The sequence below is a fragment of the Electrophorus electricus genome, chromosome 5 (assembly GCF_013358815.1).
Source record: "Electrophorus electricus isolate fEleEle1 chromosome 5, fEleEle1.pri, whole genome shotgun sequence".
Classification (NCBI taxonomy): Eukaryota; Metazoa; Chordata; class Actinopteri; order Gymnotiformes; family Gymnotidae; genus Electrophorus; species Electrophorus electricus.
This window is the reverse complement of record NC_049539.1, coordinates 3,545,195-3,570,302: the sequence shown is the minus strand read 5'-3', so window position 1 is coordinate 3,570,302 and position 25,108 is coordinate 3,545,195. Positions and strand designations below refer to the sequence as shown.

Below are 25,108 nucleotides of genomic sequence, written 5' to 3'. Positions count from 1 at the left end.
ATATGCTAACATCACCAGAACGATGTGCAGACTGACCTGAAAATATAGCGTTTTCTATTTAAACCGCTACAACGTCGTATGACCATGTAGCTTCCAGTACATTTTAAGTGCATTTCTTTATAGAATAAATATTGAGAGTGATGGCATAATTTTAGCAGTACGTTGGAAGACCACGGTAACACTGCTGAGCCATAATGTCCCCTCAGCTCCGTAAACAAAAGCATTGGTGGTCCGGAGAGAGACAGGAACAGGAACAGGCAGTAATCAGCCCGCCTCCCCTGGTGGGCCGCGATTCTCAGCGCTGCCTGTAAAACAAACAAATGTCCCCGGATTTCATCCAAACCACAAACGGGCCCAGATCGGACCCATCTGGGAAGCCCTCGGCTTGGGGATATCTCGCACCGCCACCGCTCTCAGCGACCGCGTTCTTTGCGAGGCCCCCCCACCCTAAACAAGGATCCACCCTTGTTTATCAGGCTGTCATCAAGGCGACCTCTCCCACAAGTGCAGATGCAGCAAACCAGAATGTACTACAAACTAGCGCGTCCCAGCAAAGGACCATCGTTTATAATTTCGTATCAAACTCCAGATATCGATGTTGCTGAAATTTGCCTTCCGGCAGTTCCACTGTGTATCACGGCATAGTTTCTGTAATAGTAGCTGGCGATATGGAAAAGCTCTCAGGTCTACCGGTGGTGGGCCTCCACACGGTTTCCTGTCCCAAAGGAAGCCACTTGGATCGGGTGTCCTGCCTGAGCGCTTCTTCTTTTTAGAATGCCACTAGCCATAGAATTCCTATGGGTCTATTGAACTACTTCTATCGTGCTTTTCCAAAACTGTACGCCGGAATGAATGCGCTGGATGTTTTTGCAGTGCTCGGCAGGCTTAATGGACCGTGTATAGAAATCAACTGAAATGGAGTAAAACGTGGACTACTTTATGTATCCTCCGCCTTGGTGTGGCGAATGTCTGTGCTTCATCTCGTTCAGCGTACTGTTGTGAATGGAGCAGGCATACTAAGGCGAATTATTCCACGCACGCCACAGGCAAAGAAACGTGAATTGGATTTAATGATCAATCCTAGTCTTGTTCTGATTGTTATTGTGATCCCTGCTCAGTGTTTTCACGTGTTGATGTTTATCAGGGTAAATGCAGTCTTGCCTCATGCAGCGATGCAGATTTATTGATGGTCTACACTGAATTACTCATACAACGTTTCCTGGAAATGCAAATGAATCGTTTACATAAGCAGCGATGGCCTCTTTTCACTTCAACACAGACATGAAGTCCACTGTAAGGAGTAACCTACTGCCAGTGCCTTTTCAGTTTCTTTTCACCATAGCGGGCAACATTTCAGCCTTCCGGCCTAGTCCAGAGGTGCGGGTTTCGCGTGGCATGGTAGAGTCGGGGCGGGCGAGAGCCAGACGAGTGTCTCGGAGGCCTCGTTGGCTTGGGCAATATCAGTGCTGCAGTTGCTAATATTGCAATAACGATTAACAAATAAAATCTATTGAGCAGCTCTTCTGTGTTCTGCTGAAAGCCTCCAGCGTTCGGTTTAACCCTGGTGTCAGCTCGCCCTGTGGCGCTGTAAAACCCTGCATATCTTGTGCACTCAGCTCCAGGTTTTACCTCATCATCGTTGCTTATTAAAGCCATCGAGTCTGTCCTCAGTGTTCTTTTGGGGGCAGGACTGGAAGTCCCTGACTTGGAGGTAATGAGGTCGTTTCAGCCTTGATTGTTAAAAAAATAAAATAAAAAAATGTGTTGGCGCATCTTCATGCTTCTGGTTAATTGGACCTTACCTGTGGTGGGAAAGCATGGCTTCTGTTGCCTGGCTGCGAAGGACAGGGGGTCTGAAGGAGGCAAAGCCATCGATCTGATGGAGGCAACGTAATGGATGGCCAAACTGAAGCTGCTATGTTCTGTGGGGAACGGAGGCCTGATTTTAAGACACCTGCAGCGGTCAGTGGAGATGATTTTTGCCACCAATCATTCGGTAGAACGAGAGCTTCTGCCCCATGGAGTGATGAAATCATGCAAGCCACGCAGTCTGGCTGAAATTAGAGGATTGTGTTTCTGGAGGCTGTGGGGATGGGCGCATGGTTAATGTAATTTCGGTTCTCATAACCAGGATTGTCCGACACCGTGGCATTGTCTTTTGGCATGGCGGTCGCCTCTCTGCCTGGCACGCTCTGCTGGAAGTCAAGCTTGAGATGTTATTCCCCCCTCCCACAGAGATTTGACTTCGGATCCACCTGAATGAATACAATTATACCAGAGCCTAATCAGGGTGTCATGCCTTTGATGGTGTTGTTTAATATTGATTGTGTTTTGGGTGCCGTGAAATATGTGTAATTTGGAGCTGTGGCTCAGGCGGGTCTGCGTGGCTGAGTAGCTTTGGTTTGAGGCGCTGTCTGTCATTATGCCCATGGACAAGAATATCAGCGTTTGTCGGGCTACATCCCGTGGTGCTATACTAGAATATTCACAACAGGAAGGATGATTTTTTCTCTCTCTCTCTCTCTCTCTCTCTCTCTCTCTGTGAGTGAGAGTGATGGCAGTGGGTTGCCAAGTAATAGAAACCAAAGAATATACCTTGGACATTTAGCAGTAAATCTTAACACCAGTGTTTTACTGGTGAAAAACCATGGCCATTTACATTTGACATTTCGCACTGCACACAGTTTGTGTGTGTGTGTGTGTGTGTGTGAGAGAGACTGCTAATCTGTGTGTGGAAGTCGTTGTGTGATGAAATGGGATGTGCGTCTGAATCATGACGCCAGCCGATGACTGTCTATCCATCACCCTCCCAAATCCATGTAAGATTACCATCATGTGTCAAACAGCCTTCACAAATGACCTCACAACTCAAGCATGTAATGGCACGCAGCTCCGGGTGCCAGTATCCACTCTCCCGTCTCTGGAGCCTACCCGCCCGGCCCAGCGCAAGCGTACGCTTGGCTTTGCGGCAAGAAATTGCGTAACATTGTTGGGGGGGGGGGGGGGGTTGCTCTGAATCATTTGTCACAAGCCCTTGTTACCTGTGTCCTTCCATGCAGAGTTCCTGGGCAGCCCTGATGCAGTGTTTCAGTAAAATAAAAGCACTCTGACGCGTGTTCAGTGACCAATCAAATGTCACCGCTCGTCCAGGTTTTAATGACTTTCCTGCCTCCCACTCTTTTTTTTTTTTTGTGCTCGGGGCATGACTGTGGAGTCCAGTATATCATGAGCTGAATGTTCTACCCAGGGCACCATTCCGTAGTGCAAGTAATGTGGGGTGGCTTGGGTTTCTGCCCCAGCTGCATGTTGCTCGCAAAAGCCTTTAAATTGCGCCGGCTCAATGGAAATTCCTGAGCTTCAGTGTTGCTGGAACGCAAGAGCCTGCAGTCTCTGATTTGTGTGCTCGTTTGGTACAAACCCCCTCGTTGCGGGAATATCAAATGGATAAATTGGCCTATGGTGGGGATTATGAGTTGGGCAATCTTACCTCATTATCTTACCTTACGTTATTGATCATATCACACGATTCCTCCCCCTGCAGGTTTATTCACAGTGTTGGTCCTCTTCTATTCCACCCACTAGCTCACTAATTCTCTCCCATCACACGATGCCATCAAACCAGGGAGGTGAAGGCAAGCACATGCTTCTTCCAGCCATCCATCATGAAAAGTTATGCAAATTTTCATTACAATTATGAAACGTACTGTTTCATGTATTTAGACTTGAACCAGCTTATGGATTTATTTGAACCATTTAAAATGCAGTTCTGCATTAAAGATGTTACAAATTGGTCCTTATAACCGGAGTTGAACTTTTTTGCATGCTCAGTGGTAGTTTTTACCAATATGCACACCACACAAACGCATAGGGCCCCAGAGACCAGGGGGCCCCCTGTTGGCTCCAAGTGGTTGGCTGAAAAAATGGGGGAAAAAAATTCCTTCTTTTATTGTTAAACACCAAAGATGCCATAACATGCTACCTAGCTAATCAGGGCTCTTGAACGCGAAACACTTGTCACCTAGCGATGCCCAAAGAAGAAAAACTGTTCAGTTGTGACTGCTGTAAGATGGGTGAAGCTTCTACAAGGTAGGTAAATGTTGTTATATTTTGCAGTAAAAAAAATAAGAATGTCAGACACAACTTTGCTTGGGGCCTCAGAAATGCCAAATCCTCCCCTGAGGATGCTCCAGTCAGGATTTTTGAGGCCGTACACCAGTGTGGTGCTGTTTTGTGTCCTCGTCCTGATTTCTACTTCCTAAGGACCCTGTTTTAAAATGAAAGCCACTCGCTAATATCAGCCAATGATGTTAACCAACTCTATCTAAACCGGGTAAATAAATGTTGAAGTTATAGAGTGCAAGTTTGTTTATGGCACTCGCATACAGTTGAATAATTGCAAAATGGTTATGTAATCGGATACAGTTTTGAAAAAGATAGGTGATTTCTGAACAGTACGGTAAAATTAATTCCTTGTGCACTTATGCTTTACAGTACTCTATAGTCTGAACTACAAATACATATTTTATTCTACTTAAGTCTACAAATGTTCACTGTATTACATAAGTCCTAAAATTATACACTGCCTGGCCAAAAAAAGGTCTCACTCTTTCGTTGGACTGCCTTTAGCTTTGATTACGGCACACATTCGCTGTGGCATCGTTTCCACAAGCTTCTGCAATGTCACAACATTTATTTCTGTCCAGAGTTGCATTAGTTTTTCCCCAAGATCTTGTATTGATGATGGGAGATTTGGACTACTGCGTAACGTCTTCTCCAGCACATCCCAAAGATTCTCAATGGGATTTAAGTCTGGACTCTGTGGTGGCCAATCTATGTGTGAAAATGAACCACTCTTTCACCCTGAACCACTCTTTCACAATTTGAGCCAGATGAATCCTGGCATTGTCATCTTGGAATATGCCCGTGCCATCAGGGAAGAAAAAATCCATTGATGGAATAACCTGATGGTTGGGTATATTCAGGTAGTCAGCTGACCTCATTCTTTGGGCACATAACGTTGCTGAACCTAGACCTGACCAATTGCAGCAACCCCATATCATAGCACTGCCCCCACAGGCTAGTACAGTAGGTACTAGGCATGATGCGTGCATCCCTTCTGCCACCTCTCTTCTTACCCTGGTGTGCCCATCAGTCTAGAACAGGGGTACATCTGGACTCATCAAACCACATGACCTTCTTCCATTGCTCCAGACTTGAATCTTTATGTTCTCTAGCAAATTGAAGCCGTTTTTGCCGGTTAGCCTCACTGACGAGTGGTTTTCTTAAGGCTACGCAGCTGTTTAGTCCCAGTCCCTTGAGTTCCCTTCGCATTGTGCGTGTGGAAATACGCTTACTTTCACTATTAAACATATCCCTGAGTTCTACTGTTGTTTTTCTATGATTTGATTTCACCACACGTTTACGTGATCGCCGATCATGATCATTCAAGATTTTTTTTTGACCACTTTCCTTCCTCGAAGATGGCTTCCCCACTGTCCTTCCACTTTTTAATAATGCGTTGGACAGTTCTTAACCCGATTTTAGTAGTTTCAACAATTTCCTTAGATTTGTTTTCTTTGCTTGATGCCTGCCAATTTAACCCTTCTGAAACACATGAACATCTTTTCCACGACCACAGGATATCTTTCGGCATGATTGTTTAACAAATGAGAAGCTACTCACGGCATCAGTTATGGTTAAATAACTTGTTGTCAGATGAAACATAATCACCCATGCAGTAATTATCCAATGGGATGCTCTTACCTATTTGCTTAGTTAAATCCAGGTGGTGACCTTTTTTGGCCAGGCAGTGTATATAGAAACATGTAACACGTCCCACTCTCTTGTTTAGGTCATATAGATTATGAAAAACTGAAACCCATATAATAGCCAATCCTAAAAAGCTAAAGTTTGTCAAATATTTTTGCTTTTCTATGGTATAAAAGATGAATGTGCTCAACACTATGGACCATGTTTCAAAGTATAAGAAAGTATTATAGTCTATATAAGGCAATAATTAATTCCAGTGGATGTAAGAAAATGCAGGGCATTTCTAAATTTCAGCCTACTACTAATTTAGATCATGTAAAATGGCAACAAAGTAGGGCTATAGCTAAATTGTAAAGAATAACGCATTCCTCAACATTGACCCATTTTTACCATCGGCCGTGGCTGCCATTCTTTGGCTCAGCCTACTTCTTAAGCATTGACGGCAAGTTTTTCTTAATAAATCTAGACATCTCTGCGTTTTTGGAAGTCTGTTCCTCTCCTCATCTACAACAGTTGCCACTGTGCTGAAAAGTCGCTCGCTATCTGCACTTGTGCGTGGTGTGCTGAGGCAGACTTGTACCGCTCCTGAGAGTGCGGGGGAGCCACTTTTATTGCTCTGCCAGGAAGCAAGCGACCGTCCTCTCTGTATGACGAGTTGCTCTGACAGGGAGAAAGTCCTGCGCGACGCAGTTTGGTTGCAGGTGTCGCCACTCCCGTGTCCCACAACTTCGTCCAGTAATTCCGCATGCAAGGAACCAGCTTGTGGTACCGTCCTCTGAACTGTTCCCGTCACAAGGTCTGATCTTATACCGTCCATCAGCAGCCCATGCCATTGATGAGCTCGTCTGTTGCGTCAGCTCTTCGAGTGATGTGAGCACATTTTTTTTGATTGATTTCTCCCAGTACCTGGGAATGGCGGAGGCTGTTGGCAGCGTAAGCAGATAGTTGGAGAAGACACTAGCGTATATGTTCCTCCTCGCAGCTACATCGTGCTGCCGCCATTTTTGTAGGCTGTGGCTGTGGTTTAATAAGCAATGTTTGGCAGCCATCTTAATCAGCCTCCCTGCAGCTGGAGGGAGCCAGATACGGTCGGCTGGGCACAATCCATAGCCTTCGTGGCCTTTTCCATGTTCTTGGCGTCATCCCTAAGGACTGTTTGTTTACCTTTCCTCTCGGGCTTTCCCAGTATTGGAACCCTATGTTTTGAAGATTTGATCAATAAAGTGCCGCTAAACAGGGACATGGGACACATGTACTTGAACTAGTTGTAAAACTACACTGTTTGGTATAACTGTAGCAGGCATACGTATATGAAACATTTATGCCCCCGGAAATAAGACGGCGTGGATCCAAGTAGGCAATATGCCGTCCTTTAGTTTTCCGCTACAGACAGGAGCTGTGGCTCAAGGGCAGTGAATTCCGTCATCTTGGCTGCTGTTTCCTGTGACGACTTCCCTTCACTGCTGTGGGATTCCTGCCACTTAAACGTCTCCCTGACAGCCGAGTGACGGAAGACCACATCGCTAAAGTGTTAACTCGCTTTACTGACTTTGCCTTGGCTTGCTTTTCATACACGCCTTATTCTTTGACGTGACTCATTCTCAAATGTCTGATGGCTATTAAATAAATATTAATACTATTTAATCCCAGCCACACCCTACATATAGTGAATTGGTCTTTTTTTTTGGACACCTTGTAGACTGGTGCTGGAGCAGGGAAGCCATTTGCCACAGACGGAGGAATATGTCTCGCATTTTGCAGCATGTAATCTGCTCTTCTGACCGGCCTTTGTAGAGGGCTCCAATCAATCTAGCATGAATAGCAGCTAATAATGACTGACTGGCAGCTGATTGATTGGAGTATCCCTAATTTTAAATCTGAAACACACATGCAGCCAGCAGTCAATAAATAACACAATTGACCCACTTTATGGGGTTTCAAAGTAGCCCTTTGGCATGTGACAATATTGCCACCAGTGCTGAGTACTCTATAATGGTGCACCGGTTGCTGGGAGACAAAGGAACTTTTTTTTTTTTTTTTTTGCCAGGCATCCAACCCATGGAATGATTCTATTCCAAGCGATCCAACTTCCTGTCAAGTTCAGGTAACGAGGGGGTATGATATTTGTTCTGCCTCAGTTCACTCTTTCAGGAGTGGAGAGAATTTTTTATTTATTTTTTGGCCCCACAGGTTCTGTGCTGGTTGTGCTATTGCTGTGGGTGCTGACAGAAGCCCTCCCATCTCAGACAGCTCGAGACATTCTCCTTTCTTTGTCTCCCCTTCAACACCATAGTGCTGGTTAAACCTTGGGTCAGGCAGGGACGTCATGTCCAGCATGTCCCCTGTTGTCGGGTCGCTGTATTTTTCACCGACGTACCAGGATGACGGGTCAGTTTTACCGTCTTTCGCTCGGAGGCCTCAGCATCCACACCTAAAGATATTCATTTTAGGGAGATGAAACACCAGCATTAAACACAGAGCACTCGTACAGTCACCACCCAACAAGTATATTTGTGAAATCTGTCAGTGGACTGAGGGCGGCCTTCGCCGACTCCAGAACATCAATACCTTGTATCGTGTTGGCACAAGATGTCTTGCTTTCCCATCGAGACCTGCATAATGTCTGTTGAAGCACTTTCAGTCATTGACTCTGGTCCCCATAGTGAGGCACAGTTATCATGGCTGGACCCAGTGCGTGTCCTGGGGCTGATGCAGCTTCGCTGGTGGAAGCAGTCACACCCCCTTAGACTTTTTAGTGAGAGTTACTGGATTTATAATTAGAAAAATATAAATACATTAATATAAAAACAAACCAATTATTTTGTCTTATAAACATAAAGCCAACGCAGGTGATCTACTTCAGCCAGTGGGCCCTCATGTTCTCATGTACTTTTTTTGTAACTTGGTATTAGTTTTTTAATTAATGATTTTTTTCCCATTGTTTCTTTGTGTACTAGAAGACTATAGAAGTGAATTTCTTTGTTTCCACCTTTTGACTCCAGCTGTTCACTGCAGTAATGAGCAAATGGTAACATTTGGGGTTTTTTCAAAGATTTGTTGCTGGGACCATTTAACCTTAAGTTTGGCTTGAGTCCAGATTTTTTGCCTAGGAATGTGTATTATTAGTTACTCTTATTACTGCTGTTATTACTAATTGCTATTCATATATTATTACTACTTTTAGTAGTATTTTTTCCCCCTATGTAGCTTAAGGCTAGTTTGTGTTCTTTATCTACAGCTAGATGCAGCCTGTGCCCAAGTCATGGCGGGTGAGTCCAGTTGCCGAGTTGCAAGGCCTTCAGCATATTTGCACCTCGGTCTGTTCTCCATGCAGGCTGTGTGGCCTTCACCGACACCCTAGTCCTCTATTGCTTCCTTCAGGTCATGGCCAGTTAACTCCCCAGTGTGTGAGTAGTTTGTTTGAAGACACGTACTCTTTAGATTGCAGTGTCAATAAAACGGATGTTCCCATTCCGGTTTGGCTCAGATGTACGACTGGATCATAAGTCACTCGTTGCAAGAAATTCGACGTTCTGTATTAGTGCCGCACTCCTCTGTCCGCATTCCCTGTACAAATGGGGTATGGTGGTGTTCAAAAACATATCTGTGACTTCGCAGCTCACGCCGTGCATCTCATGGCCTGTAAATCCCATGTTGCTCACAGCTCTGAATGACACTGTATCCTCAGCTCGAGAGAATGTGACCACCTCAGTCACCCCTCCATTGCATGCTGTTTTTATCGTGTTTTTCAGACTGCTGTAACATGTCGGTCAGCGATAACCGTTTCTGGATTGTTTCTCAAATATGACGGGCATGAAGGATATTCGCCTTCGTAGAGACGCGTGGTATAATTTTGGCCAATCAGCACTTCCATCTGGTAGACAGTTATTCTGTTGGTTTGGGAACGTAGCATGGAACCACATTATTACTGGCCAAGTTTTACAAGGAATACATCAAATGTCACTCACTTTGATCACAATATAAAATCGTCAGACCGCCCATCCCTTATAGGGGTATCGCAGGGTTCCGTGTGCTTGCGCAGTTTGCAGTGACTTTGTTAAATGGTCAGAGGAAGCAGACTTGTTTCTTTTTCATGGCTTCCGCGATGCACAAAAGAAGGTGGACCTCAGTGGAGGGCGTCTCCATGGGACCCTTGTTGAGCTCGGTTTAGCCTCCGATTGATTTGTGGCCTGGGCCCGTATCGACTAGAAGTAGTGCTTCACCCCAAAATGCACAAGGCACCGATCACCTCTGAAAGCTGGCATGAGGCACTAGGAGCTTGACATTATGTAAACGCTTCATTGGCCTTTCCTGATGTACTATTCTGTTAAAAGCTCATTGTGTTTATACCGGCTTCACGGGATGAGTCGCAAAGCTTGGAGAACCGCTGTTAAGCTGTTTTTCTTCTAATTAGCAAATCGGTTTGCAGAGTCACCACTGTATTTTATGAATAGCACCTTTAACGTAACTTTTTAATGCTGTGTGCCAGTGTGTTCTCGGCTGGCTCGGTTCGGGAGCGCCTCGCCAGCAGGGAAAATTCCAGAACTGGAAGAACGTCACCAAATGTGCTTCCGTGACGTTTGGAATTAATGCAACCATGGAGATCGGAATTTTTTCCCCCACACCATTAGGTTTGTTTACTTGGTCAGTATAGCTTTCTTGGTGAAAGCTAAGGGCTTCCAGTGCTAGCAGGGGCCTGGCAGTTTAAATCACTCACCCTGTTTCTATCGCGCATCTGAAATATCGCTCCCACGCACCCTCCGCTCGCACAAAACCAAGGGTTCCATGGTAAATTGCATCTCACTGCCTCATTCCTATTCAGAGTCGGAGCATTAAGATGTGGTGATGGGTGAATTCTCTTTGCACCAAAGCGAACAATATTGATTAAAAAATCACGCCGCTTCGTCCACGTGGATGGACTCTTATTTGCTATTATTAACGTTATATTGTTACGATGTGAAGACCAGCCACCAGTCATTGAACAGAGATGAAAAAATGGGACACGAACTGGGAAAAGAAATGTCTCAGCGAAGTTGTTTTTTATGATTATAAGTGGTTCTTTTCTCACTGGAATATTATTGCCTACTGGAGAGCTTCAGCTGGTGACTAGAGCACCTAAACATAGTGTGAGAAACTGTAAGAGTGTTATTACACACCCTTATCACAATGGATATGCAGCATTGTGAGCCCAGTGCAGAGACACAGGTATTGCTCTTGCCTTTATGGGCATTGGTTTCCTGTGTGTGTGTGCAGCGAGAGCTCCCCCGTGGCCGCGGCAGGCGCCACACGTCTCTGTGTGTCAAACATTTCCGTCTCCGCGGGGATGCCTGGCATACTCGCATGGCAGGCTCGTCGTCGAGCCCAGACCAATTTCAGCGCCTGGTCTGCCCCGCGCTCTCCCATCAGCCTGTCTTCCATTTTTGCAGGGGTTTTGTTGTCTATGTGGTGACGCGCTGGGACTGGCACGGCTCTACCACCTCATTTAAGCCCTCGGAGTGTTTTCTAGTCGGACCCGGACACGGTCGGCACCAGGCACAGCCCGCCGGCCAGCGCGTTTTTGTGCGTAGTGCTCATCTTTTTGGACTTTGTCGTCCCTATGCTTCCGTTTTGCCGTGTTTAATGCGCCCAGCGAGCAAGACCGACGCCACTCTGGTCCTCTCCTGCGTCCTCTCCTCATGTCTTCGGGAGGACGTGTCGTCCCTGTGTCTCTTCCTCCCCTCGCTGGCCCTCTCTGTTCCAGTTCTCATCCAGCGGAAATGGAATCCTCTCGGGCTCCTTCTCAGGCGCCTGACAGCCCATCAGCCTGTCGGCGTCTGTGGAAGAGGAGCGTGACGAATGTTCCGTCTCTCCCTGTCCTCCTCCCGCTCCGCTCCTTCCATCCTTCCTCCTCCGTGGCCTCTGGGAGAGATCCAAGCACGGCCTGTTAAGCTGCTCATTATAAATTCCAGCTATTCGCTTCCAAAAAAATCAACGGGGGGCAGCTGCCCTTTATGCTGCCCCCTCTCCCACAGTGCCTCGTCCACAGCGGTCTGCTGCCGCTCCTGACAGAAAGCTGCTGTGTGTGTGTGTGTGTGTGTGTGTGTGTTTTGAGGCATATGCAGTTATTTATCCTTCTTTTCTGCCAACGTGGCGTTTCCTCAGCATGCGCCCCTCGTCTCGACCAGGGAAGCGAGATGATGCGCGCCTCGTGTGTGAAGCGTCGTTAAAGTTCACGCCTCTGTCCTCTTCACCCTTTTGTTTGGCAGCGATGACAAATACACCCTCGCTTTCTTTCGCTCTCATGCTCCGTGTTTCTTTCTGATGCGCTCCTGCTGTCTCTCTCGTTCACTTGCTCGTTTGCTAGTTCTCAGTGCGCTCTCTCTCTCTGTCTCTGTTCACCTTGGATCTGAACACTGGTAATAACAGTCTCGTATTATTCCACATATGCAGTTTAGGATGGTGTTTCCTGTTAATTCCCAAAATGTGAGGAGATGGCGTTGACTCGATCTCCGTTTCACCGTCATTTATGATATTTCGTGTTGATTGATGATCTGGATTATGATTTTTGGGAGAGAAACATTCGTTATTTAGAGGCATGTGGATACTAGTTTAGGGTCAGGAAGGCCAGGTTCCTGCTCTCACATGTAGCCTAACCCCCCCCCCCCCCCCCCCAAACCAAGAAATTGTCCGGGAGATGTCTAGCTCTGTTTTTCCTAGAACTGTAATTGGACATGAATTAACCCCATTCCCCCCCCCCTCCCCCCTCTCCAGTTCAGTACCAGATGGAGATGATGAGGAGCCTCCGTCATGTCAACATTGACCACCTGCACGTTGGCTGGTACCAGTCCACGTATTACGGCTCTTTCGTGAGCAGAGCTCTGCTGGACTCCCAGTTCAGCTACCAGCACGCCATCGAAGAGTCCGTGGTGCTCATTTATGGTAAGGTGCTTCTCTCTCTCTCTCTCATTGCTGAGCAAGCGTACTGCCTCCCAGGATTTATAGGCAGAGGTGCACACAGCAACACCTGCAGACTAAATTCCCGTGCAACGTCTCAGGAGTGGTAGTTACCTCACCTGGAATCCGACCATAATTAGTGATCCCAGTATGCCTTCAGTGATGTCTTTACACAAGCCATTTTGGTAAATGACTGAAATCTGGTGGAGTAGCATGGTAGCTATGTAAAAGAGAATAGAGCTTGGCCAGAAATGCTAAATGGTGCTGTTGGCTTTGGTTTCTTGATGGCCACATTATCCCATTAATGTTATAGCACTGATGTAATTGTGATACGTTTTTTGATGTATGGAAAAATGTTGTATTTCCAGCACAATTAATTTAGCCCTTTCAGTAGGGCAGTTGTATAACGAGAGGCAGGAATGTGGCGTTTTGGCGGTCAGGCACAGCTGCTCCCGTGGTCCTCCAGAGGGGCGACCCGAGCAGCATGCTGCGGGCTCCCGGCTACACCTCCGCATCCATAATCGCAGCCTCTTTTATGAAGCATTAATAATGCACGCTGCCATATTAAAGAGCCCTGGAAGAAAACCTCCGAAAAACCCGGCACCGACGTGCCCCATAATCACAAGCAAGGAACTTGAGAAAAGACCACAAGGTCCTCTTGCATATGCATGGGGTTGGCCTGGTGTTGCAGTGTGGGTTTTTTGGGCCTGTTTTATTAGTTTCCCTGGTTAAACAAACTGGGGAATGCCATTGTGTGTGTAAGCGACCAAATAAAACGGGGTCGTGCAAAACGGGCCATGATCGTGGTCGGCCGATTTCTAACGACTCGTTAGGGTTGACTTCATCTTTTCTTTGCATCATCTTCCATCGAGCTGCTCATAGCGTGTCGATCCATCACCCCTCTCGGAACACAGCATACGTTTTTTTTGTTTGTTTGTTTGTTTTTGTTCCCTTTGGCTGCCGACCCGTGTCGGGAGGGTGGCTTAAGGGAACAGGCAGGGCCAATCCAGGCGGCGTCGAAGAAGCAGCTGTGAAGTCCCAGGTCCATAAAGACATCGGAAGTGTTTAAGGCCTTCCTGCTGACCGCATTAATTCAGTTACAACTCGATTACTAAAACCGCCGCCAGCCCCTGTGGCCTCTGCCTTCTCAGGAGACGAGAGGAGGCCCGTGCCGTGTGACCTTTCTGGTCCCGTGCTTGAGATTGGTTTGTCAAAAAATGAATTAAACGCCTCCGTGAAGGAGCGCGGACGTTCGAGACGGCAGTGGTTTCTGCGGTGGTTTCCTTTTTTTGACCTTTCTGTCATGTTAGCGTATTTCCTTGCTGTCCACAAACAAAACGCGATACATTTAAGACCTTTTCATAACATTCACTTAGTCATCCAGGCGTTTGAACTCCCTAGACAGCTGGTCACCGTGGCAGTGCAGAATGTCACGTCGTTCAGTTTTGCTTCTAGTTCCTGTTATTGGGAAGCACTTTTTGTTGTGTCCAAAAACAGGAGTGATCAGAGTGAGTATTGGGATGCATGTCTGCAAGCAGAAAGGATTTTAATACTAATTGTAAAAGATGGCTTTACCGTTGTGCTGATTTACTGCACGGTCTTCAGGAAGATTCATCGATATTTATAATGCTTTGCTGCCTTGGGTGGGAGTTGAGGAGACGGAGAGCCGTAATGGCTGGCTGTGTGCGGAGACGACAACAGTGCCACTCTATAACGTCTCTCTTTTGTAGATCCCCTCAAGACGGCGCAAGGCTCACTGTGCCTCAAGGCATACAGGCTAACACCTAAACTGATGGAGATTTGTAAAGAGAAAGACTTCTCCCCAGAGGGGTAAGCAACTCGCCCGCACTCCTGTGTACGTGCACGCTCTCACTCTCTCACACACAAACACGCACGACTGAACACAGGTTTGAAGGGATCATCTCAGGATATGTGTTCCCTAAACCACACGGCAATGCATGAAACCGTAACTGACAGTCACACTCCCAAAAGGGAACATGAAGGCAGGACCAAATCTGCCCCTGTCAGGGGCATTCAGTCTGTCCTGTTCTGCTTACTTTGTTGGCGAGATGGATAAAAAGGCACGTAGCTAGCCACTCCCCCCCCCCCCCCCCCCCCCCCCCCCCCCCCTGCCGCCGCCGCACAGGTCGTCAGCGAGCGAGTAAAAAAACAACAGCAAAAAAAAAAAAAACCTCAGAATGGTGCTGATGTAGACTCGGTGGGGTTAGTCATCTGTCCCGGCCAAACTAACCCCCGCACAAAGTTTCCAGCTTCGCCCTTCCGGTAATTGCTTTTAAATTGCGAGGAGACACAAGTGTAATGGGATGAGCTTGCAGCAAAGGAACGGTGGGGACACGGCGGAGCAAATCCAGGCACGTAGCAACAGCGGCTGTTCCTGTTGCATGGCTGAAGCACTGACACAATAGGCTGCAGGTAAAAAAAAAAGGATCCTCGCGGAAATATTAAAGCTACTTCACTGGACTTTGATGACCTTGGTCTTTATGGGTCTGGGTGCCCTGTACTGAACATATTTGGAATCTGCGCATTGCGTTCGGTGGCCTACATCTACTCCGTGTGCGTGCAGGTCTCAGAACTGAAGAGGGTTATTGATTTTCGGAGTGTAATGAGTAATTTGGCGAGTGTTTACCTTTATTGTAGGCCAGTGGTAAACACTCTCGCGTCTCTTCCCGTTCACAGGCTGAAGAAGGCGAACATCGGCTATGAGCACATGTTCGAGGAGGTGCCCATCGTCATCAAGAACTCCCATCTGATGAACGTGCTGATGTGGGAGCTGGAGGAGAAGAGCACTATGGCTGACAAACATGAGCTACTCAGTCTGTCCAGCAGGTCAGAGCGCAGCACGCGTAGCTACTCAGTCTGTCCAGCAGGTCAGAGCGCAGCTTGCGTAGCTACTCAGTCTGTCCAGCAGGTCAGAGCGCAGCACGCGTAGCTACTCAGTCTGTCCAGCAGGTCAGAGCGCAGCACGCGTAGCTACTCAGTCTGTCCAGCAGGTCAGAGCGCAGCACGCGTAGCTACTCAGTCTGTCCAGCAGGTCAGAGCGCAGCACGCGTAGCTACTCAGTCTGTCCAGCAGGTCAGAGCGCAGCACGCGTAGCTACTCAGTCTGTCCAGCAGAATCCACCATACATTCACGAGCAGGGGTGGCAAACAGGAATCCCAGAGCAGCCAGCTGGACTACAACTGAATAATAGTGATAAATGAGTGTTGTTGTTATTTAGTACCTGTTTTATCCTGTTTGTACAGCCCCCAGCAGAATGAGTCACAGTCATAGTGAGAGTCCCCAGTGTAACGAGAGCTGAGGTGTTTGTCAGGGGGAAGAATGCCAGTGGTACTGTCACGGTCAGACGTAATGGGAACTGCAGCTTGGAGTAAAGTATGAGCAGAGAGTTCCTTACTTTTTAGCCTGACAAGCGAATCGGACTGCCCAGTTTATTTAAGAGACTCTGTCCGTGGGCCGGTGCCAGTATGGAGTCTTCCCGTTTTAATCCTCGTTCCGTTTTCCAGATGATGGTACTGGATAGACAGTCTGTGAGAAGGTCAGGAGCCGGGCGAAATGAGGAGAAACCACGCCAATGCGCACACGTGCTGAAGACAAGTCGCTCAGTTTTCCTGCTCACTTATATAGAGCCAGTCGTGACAGAGCAGTTGCACAGTATAAGCCTGCCACACCATTCTCAGTCTCTTAAAGCACTGCTCACCAGTCTTCAGTAACAGCAAAGTACAAGCTACTATTGACCATGAGCTCACAGACACTGAGAGTACACACAATAAACTTCAATAAGATAGCTAATTGGCTAGGTACGCTAACATTTTACCCCTTCGGTCTTTAATTGCTTGCTTCTAAATACCAAGCAAGCTGAATTAGTTTAGCTGTCATGCATGTTAGTTTTGGTTTCTTCTCCTTTCCTTTTTAGTTTCATTAACTATCTAATTAGACACCGCTTACTCTGCAACGGCAAAAAGTCTAATATTTCATGACTTTGTCAGAGTGGTAAATGAGATGGCAAAGCAGTGGTCAAAGGTCAGCGGTTAGAGACCTGTACCGCTAGTGATGAAAACACTTTTCCCAGCTAATGTTAATAGATAAATGGCACCTTGTTAAAAAAGTCACTTCTGGACCTGCCACGTTTGTTAAATGTTGATCTTTATTTCCCAAGGTATTAGCGAGCGGATAGCATAGGCCAGTTATGAAAGAGTCGGTTCTCACAGGCAACGGTTAGGGGCTGCGTTTGCTGACCGAATGTGTGTGATCCAAGAATAGATCTTTAAGGAGCATCTCTGGTGTTGTATATCTCAGCAATGCACTCTCCAAAGCCTGACAAAACCATGATCTCTTATAATGCATGTCCACGCACAATTTGGGGCAGCGCTAGAGAGGCAGCACAACCCAGTTTTATAAATCCATGTTCTGGTCTCTAGGACCTAAAGCAAGCACATAAATCGTAACAGCGTAACAAGAAAAGCAATGTCCTCCATTTTTGAACCTCAACTGTACCAGATACAGTAGCAACGTTTGTAGCTGCACACACAAATGTACTTACAAGAGTCTGAATTATGCATATAACTACAGTCAGTTTATCTCACATGGGCTGTCAAGCTAGTTGCACATTTCTAGAATGGACAAATTGCTAAGCTAATTATGGTCTCTCTGTGCCTCTCTTACACACTCGCGCACTTACACATCTCACACACACACACTCTATCTATCTCTCAATCAATAAACCTATCTAATCTACCTGCAATTCAAAGCGTTGTAAGACCTGGTGTGTCTAATAGTCACACTTGTAGATTTTTACAGCCTCCCTCATGTCAGCCAGAGAATGCTAATGCATTCAGGGCGTAATTTCTCTCTTAATGTGCACAGTGATGCCCTTTTCCTCTCTAAGCAAATACCAAGAGGCCCAGGGAGCATATACGCCAGTCCACAACCACCGAGCTCGAAAGCGTTTACCAGGGAGAGTTCAGTGAACCGTGGGTGGTCAGCAGCTGAAGATGGCTGTAATTATACAGTGATCTCAAAAATGGTTAATTAAACAGCAAGCTACTTTCTCCTACTTAGTAAATTATTCGTAAAAGTTTTAGATCACAGTGGAGGGAAATGTGTGACGGGTGAGGTTTGGCTGGAGGTGTGGGAGGTGTCCTCGCTCTCCTGAGACCGCGACTGGAGCTCTTCCCCGACCCTTGGGTCCACAGAGAAGACCCTAGTTCACATCAGATAAATCTTAATTTTGTCTGGTGGGATTTTTATTTTTTTTTAATTGAAGAGGACGCTGCTGTGGGGAGAACGTGCTCGGCTGTTCAGTGGACTGTGTTTCTTAGGCTCGCTCGCTTTGACTAAGCTGGGTGTCCATCTGCAACCGTAGTAACCATCTGGAGAAGAGTCTGCAGCTGCTGATGGACCGCGTGGATGAAATGAGCCAAGAAATCGTCAAGTACAACAGCTACTGCCGCAACCTCAGCAAGCAGCAGCAGCAGAAGCACCAGGTATTTGCCCGTCCTTGCTCACGCCAGCGAACTTCATGCTTCACTTTTTTGTCTGCTGCACTTTGTGATCGCTTGGCAGGTAACTGGGGAAGAGAGACTACGGGGGGGGGCGGAAGTGGGGGATCGTTTAACAAAGCAAAAATGGGGGGAGGGGCTTTGCTGGAGAAGTACAGGGATTTGTCTGTCTGTCTCTCTCCGTCTAGGATATCTGTCTCCCTGAATGACTTCAGCACAATGCTTTGCCTGAAAATTGCTGTGTCATTTTTGCTAAACCTTGTTCAGAGAAGCTCAGGAATCAAAGAACAATCTCTCTCTCGCTCTCTCCATTCTCCCCCTTTCTCTCGGTATCTCTCCATGACACTATCGATTTGCCTGTCCTCACATTGTCATGCTCTGCCCCAATAACATTCACAGTACATTCTCAGCAAACTGCCGTGTCATTTTTCCTACTGTCCAAGTGCAGGGTAAGGTGTCAAGCTTTATTTACCCAAAGGTGAGTGCACCAACTTGCCTTAGGAAAGCCGTTTAAGCGATTCAACCCAACAATAATTTTGCAGAAGAAAACTGCGACACATGCACATGCTTCGGAGTTCTCTCCCAACACTGTCCTTTTAACAGAAAGTGTTTACGTGGTGATTTTAAACTGATCTTGCACTTGAGGAGTAAAACACAATGCAAGGAGCAAACAGACCTGCTTTGGTAAACCTCATATAGTGAGCATGCTAACTCAACGCTGTCATACAGTTCAAGAAAAGTTCAGGTTTTCTGCACTTCACGCCGTTATTCTTGTAGTCCGTTTAAAGTGAATTATTCATGCCTTAATCAGTCCACATCAAGCCAACCAGTGGATGGTCACATGGGTTTCATGAGGGCATGTTAATTTGGTGCGTTTTATTTCTCTCCTTCAAAATCGACGTTTTCTCCTTGTGTTGACATTGCAGCCAGAAAAGCCCTTGACATTTCCACAGGCTTCGCCGTGCTGACGCTTTGGAAAGATCAGTAGTGCGTAGACACATGGGGCTTGGTGGCAGTGGTGAAATAAGATCTGAAACACATTCCTGCCAAGTCACCTGTTTGATCAGGTATCTCTCTTCTTTTTAAAGGAAATGCAATCTCAGATGCATCCTATTTCAGAGAAGCCAGGTTTTCAGTGGCTGGAGGTTAAAGATGTCGTACCATGAATATGGTTGGAAAAGTTGGCTTAGCAGCTGAAATGTCAATGGAATGACACTTTTTTTTGTTCTATTCTACAGAGAGCACGATACGTCTGGCACTGGAATTCTAAGACATCAGAAAACCTCACCTTCACTGCATACCTCTCCTATATCATTCAGTGCTGCCAAAATAAAACCCGTATAAAAGACGCTCTTTGTATAAGGATAGCTGAAGGGCCCCGGTAGCTACAGTTCTTCTATTGTGAGCAGCTGGATATGGGTAGGGAATTCGTACAAGCCTCATGCCAAAGAAACCCCACATTGCAGTGTTTGCGTGCTGCTTAATTGCGGCACGTGACACACTAGCACATCTCCGCGAAATGTCCTCCTGATTTCCCAGAGTACGCCGTCAAGGAAACGACCCTTTTTTTGAGCGATTAGCTGTGGTAGCCAAAGTGGTTTTGTCCAGGGGGGCGGGGCTTAAACGGACCCACAAACGTGGGTTGCATCCATCTCACCACAAAGGCCCTTGCATCAAACCCGGTCAAGTCCTGTGTAATTATGTCTGACATCAATCACACCCCCACCTCACCCCCCGTTTGCCCTCATGCATGGCGCCTCCCTAACACCAACCCCTTATCTCCACCCGGCGTGCGATACATGCCACATCGATCATCGTTTAAGATCAAACCACACCAACGCTGCGTCTGTCTTAAATCATAACACCCCCCATCCCCACCTCCACCCCCCAGTTTTTTACGGAAATGACCGATTTTCTCTGCAGTGGTGTAAGTCACTTTAACGGGAGCCGGGAATGAAATATCCTTTTCTTTCCTGGTGGGCGTTTATTCCAACACACTCACGGCCTTGCTTGCTAAACTTGGCCGAAGAAGACGTGGCTGAACAGCGCTCGGCCATTTTCAGTTTTGAGCATCTCTGATTAATGACATTCAAGGCAACATGAGCCTTGGCAAGGGGAGGTAATGATTAAACAGCCTGGAAGGCAGGCGAGGCAGAACATGCTGTAGCAGCCTTGTGGGCAATACCTGACAACTTTAAAAAGTAACCAATATCACTGAACGTATTGATCTTCAAATGTACGTGTACAATGTTCCTGGGTGGGGTTTTTTTTTTGTATTCCGGTCCACAGACTTTATCCCTGTGGGGCAGGCAGAAGCCTTTTATTGGCTGGTGTTAAGCCCACATCGCGTCGAGATCAGTGGAGGTGCGGTGTGTGTGTATTCCAGTTCCAGTTCTCTTCCCATTGTCTTTCCCTTTGTTTTGTTTGTTCCGGCTCCTTCTCTTTGTTCCGCCCTCCCACACAGTGATCACAGTTGTTGGAGCAGACAGCGCAGCTGAGAAGGCTTCCCATGTTGCTGGTGTCTTTCACAATTAATTGATTTCTCCAAACCCCCCCCCCCCATCCTCCCATCTTCACCTCTTTCCTTCTAACACTCTCTCTCTCTCTCTCTCCCCCCATCTTTTTCTTCCACCACCCCCCGGGTTTTTGCTCTCTGTAGTATCTGCAGAGGCGGCAGCAGGAGAACGCCCAGCGGCAGAGCCGTGGCGAGCCACCGTTGCCCGAGGAAGACATCAGCAAGATGTTCAAGCCGCCGCCGCCGCCTCCGCGCATGGACACGCTCCTCATCGCAGGTACCCAAGGAAGCAATCTCAGCCAATCAGCTCTCCTTAAATTCCTTTTATTCACCCGTAGTCAAATTGATTGTCCCATCTCCACGATTCCGGGAGGGTAACGGGAAAGGGGGCAAGTTTCTTGCCACAAACTACCGGAGAGGGACTTGTAGCTTGTTATGTAATTGTTTATCCTGTCTAAGTAAATTCAATACGCAACATAAGGTGATGGACTTGGAATTTGGTTGAAATTTGTACATTACATGTTTTATACTCAAAAGTCTAGTTTGGTACCTGGTGTTTTTAGGCGTCTGAATTCCTCTGTCTGTTCCCACTTTCTCGCCCCTCCAGTAGTATGGCTCCAGTTTGTCAGCTTCACCTTCTCTCCCTTTGTTTCCGAGCACTTTAGCCTGCATACATTTATCAGGGGACTCCTGACAAGCCTCCTTGGGTTAACTGGAGATGTGACATTGTGACCCATGTTGCAAAATCTCCAAAATATCTGTCTGTGGACTAATGCATATTTAGACAGTGAAAATTAAAATGCGATACATGTACCACTTACATAAGGTTGCAAATATATATATATATATATTACACACACACACACACACGTAAGGCTGATTTGTATGCTGTAAATATCTCTGTAGACTTCCACGTTAAAGAAAACATCTAGTTGAGTTGGATGTTTATCGCCAGCAGCTTATATGAATATTCCGAGGTCATGTCTCAAAGTTCACGGCCTCCTTTAGGTGCTGCTTGCGCCTCTGTAAGCATTGTGGGATTCCTGCTGTGATGGCAGCTGACTAAGTCCTGGTGTGGCCCCTTGTGCAGTTCTTTTCCTTGGGAAATTTCCAATAGTCTTGATTGAATTTCCTCCAGTTATGCATGGAATTGTACATGTTCCAAAAGTGATGCTGCTGAACTGACTTAACGACCCTGCGATTTACATATGTATGCATGTTTTCTTTGCCTTAACAAGGACAAATCAACAACTACTGTCAGAACGTGAAGGAATTCACCTCTCAGAATCTTGGCAAGCTTTTCATGGCTCAGGCTCTACAGCACCCCAGCAGCTGAGGAGCGTTCACAGAAGAGAGCGATCTCAATTTAACCACCCCGACGAGTGTACACTGCCAAACCTGATGCTTTTTAATATCCCAAGTGCAAATTAAAACACATTTACATTGATCTCAAAGGAGGTCTGCATATGTGGTGTTTGTAATTGGTGCATCGGTAATAAAAATGTGTGCGTCTCATTGCTGCCTGGTGTCTGGACTGTTTTGTATTTGGAGATGCATCTCCATCTGCTCAGGTGTATCTGCTGTGGGCCTCGGAGCTCCAAGCAACGGGTGTGCGGTTTCATCTTTCTGATCTTCCTCCAGCATCTTTTTCTCGTGTATGTGGTTGAAACATGAGCGAGCGCATGGAACGAGCAACGGAACATTCTGTTGATGCGTTTAACTGCTACGCAAAACTTGCAGTGTTTAAACTGTGCATCCTGTTAAATCATCATAACCTGCTACTTAAGAATCAGCGTCTGACTGGAAGTTGTTTTTTTAAACCATAACCAGAGTCCCAGAGTCTCCAAAGTCGCATTAACAAGCCTGCAGCTCCTCACAGGCCTGACCCACCCCCACACTGTGACAGAGGAACAGTACCCTTATCAGCGCCTCTTAATGAACCTGTCCAATCAGTTTTAATCACAAACAATTATGGCCATTGTCTTCAGCGGGGCAGCGTCCTCCTAATCACTCACGCTGCCGTATAGCGTGCTGCCAGCGTTTCTGGACCTGAGCCCTCATGTACAATTTCATCTTGGGTGTGAAATGGTGACTCACCCCATCAGTCCTCCCCCTAATGGAAGGAGAACTAATTATGTCAGCTCTGATTTGCAAGGGCAAGCGGGGGGGGTGGGGGGTTGGAGGTCAACTTGATGCCGAAACGTGGCGTTCATGTAATGGCCCCCTGCTCCTGGGCGACTGCCGATCTGTGTTGTGTCTACTGATACTTCATACAGAAGGGAACTTCGGTAGAGCGTCGGCTGGACTTTTGTGTTATGGTTCGGTGCGAAGCTCAGGACAGACCAGATGCGTGAACACCTGCCTTGTGGCAAAACTGAAGCGGTCACATTTTAATAAAATTGTATGTGTGTTTTTCTGGCCCATCTAAGCCTTCGTCAGAGTTTGGGTCTAAGGTACCATTGCTGTTGTGGCTGGATGCTTCTGGAGTCTCACTCCTTCCTAGCTGTAGGCATGTTGGCTTAAGCCTGGGGAGAACTCTGTACATTTAATTTAGCCATCGAAGTCGTGGTGAGTCTCATTTGCAAAGGATGTTTTTTTGTTTTGGTTTTTTTTTTGTCTTTTTTTCTGAATTTGTCCTCTCTGTTTGTGTTTCTGTGGCAAGAAAATGTCTGTGTTACTGCACACGACTGAAATATGCTACGCCGATTAAAATCGGAGATCAGGTTGTCAACTGTGATGGAAAATCCTCTGGCTTAATAAAATGAAACCAGTTATCTTGCTGTTAAGTCATAATGCTTAGGGCTTTTTAAAAAATTTTTTTTTACTCCTTAGCTAAAATTACCATGGCAACAGTAGTTGTTGAATGCAGTGCAGAAGAGGTGAAGTACTGTTCCTGTGCCATACGAAGCCCCCCAATAAATAAATGGATATAAATGAATAAAAAGTAGCCTTATCTTTTAAATCATTAAAACCAGAAGAAAATATTGATTTAGGTAAGGTGGTGGATACGATGAAAAGAGGATTTCTGAGATTCTTCGAAGGTTGGAGATAAGCATATAGTCAGTAAGGGTGCGGCGTCTACATATACAGGTAAAAGCCTCGGAATTCTATGTCTTCTTGCAGTTCAGAATGTAAGGCTTTGTTCTCATTTAGTACACAGCCAGCCGTCAAAACCGCGGCCTGTTTCCAGCAATGCTGCATAAATCAGTCCCTGGGGTCTATCGCAATCACCTGTCATCACTGCATCCCGATTTATGACGGTTTGGAACAGGTGTTTGTGGCCCGTCACGATGGCTGCTTGAGACTTTATGCACGTCTATGTGAACGCATCGCTCTCTCGTGCTGTGCTGGGGTGCTCTCCATCACGAAAGTCCTCTGCAGTAGACTGGTCTAAGAGGTAGCGGATAATTATGATATACTTCACGTTTCACGCACCGGGAACGGAGCCTGCCGCCAGCGGACGGCCGAGATGCCCCGATGCTTGATTGGTCGGAGCCCGGGCTCCATTTTGCATTCCGTGCTGCACCGTAAGCCAAGTACCACCAGAAATAACTTGGAGAAAGGCTGTCCCATCAGGGCGGTCAGACAATGTACCCACCGCGACAGCAGGAACACGCTGTGTTCAAAGCAACTGGTGCTGTTAAATTGCCCAGTGGTATAATGTAAGTGAAACCGGGACCCGGCTGTCTGTGACAGTACAGACGCTGCCCTGGGTCAACCGCTGACGTGCCGTTAGACGGCATACAGGGACGCGGTAACCTTGCTGACACGCTGTCAAGCAGCAAGTGGAAACAAAGTAACCACGGTGACACACCGTCAGGCAGCAATCAGAAATGAAGTAACCATGGTGACCCTGTCAGACAGCAGGCCTACATGGGTTAAGAAGAATCAGCCTAAACAGGTTAGGCCCTGCTCGCTCTCTGACAGAATGTCAGTGGTTGACCCAGGCTGAGTTCCTGTGCATGCAGGTGACTTAGACAAATGCATCCTGTGGCGTTTAACCTTGGCAGTTGAGACTTTCAAGGCTGAGGGGCCAGTAAATTCTATGAAAGTGTCAGAGTTTTCACATTGCTTACCTCAGGGATGAGAGAATAAATTCTCACTCAATTTTCAGAATAGAAATTACTTGTTCCCCCTGTGGCCTTCACTAAGACCTCTCGAGCTCTGTGTTAGAAAATACTCAACCACCCCCCCACCGCCCGAAAAAAGCATACGCTTTGTGCTGAATGAAGGCTACCTTAGCAGATGATTTGCATGGCGCTAGCTGCTTGCTTCCAGTCATATTAGCATTTTTGTCAAGTGTTCCACTACAGCTAGAGTGTGCTCATGGATGTGTGGTGTATGTGCTTTTAACCATCTAATAAAGCAAATT

The 25,108-nt window shown here is 46.8% G+C and overlaps 1 protein-coding gene across 1 annotated transcript in view; it reads left to right on the top strand.

Moving 5' to 3' along the window:
- Positions 1–22,255, top strand: part of eif3ha (eukaryotic translation initiation factor 3, subunit H, a) — a 32,167-nt gene extending 9,912 nt beyond the window's left edge. The window contains exons 3-8 of the mRNA XM_035526658.1: positions 12,520–12,687; positions 14,433–14,532; positions 15,400–15,549; positions 18,086–18,206; positions 20,881–21,013; positions 21,975–22,255. Of these exons, the coding sequence (XP_035382551.1) occupies positions 12,520–12,687; positions 14,433–14,532; positions 15,400–15,549; positions 18,086–18,206; positions 20,881–21,013; positions 21,975–22,072 (770 nt within the window). The 3' untranslated portion in view covers positions 22,073–22,255. The remainder of the gene's footprint in view (positions 1–12,519; positions 12,688–14,432; positions 14,533–15,399; positions 15,550–18,085; positions 18,207–20,880; positions 21,014–21,974) is intronic.
- Positions 22,256–25,108: the final 2,853 nt, after the last annotated feature.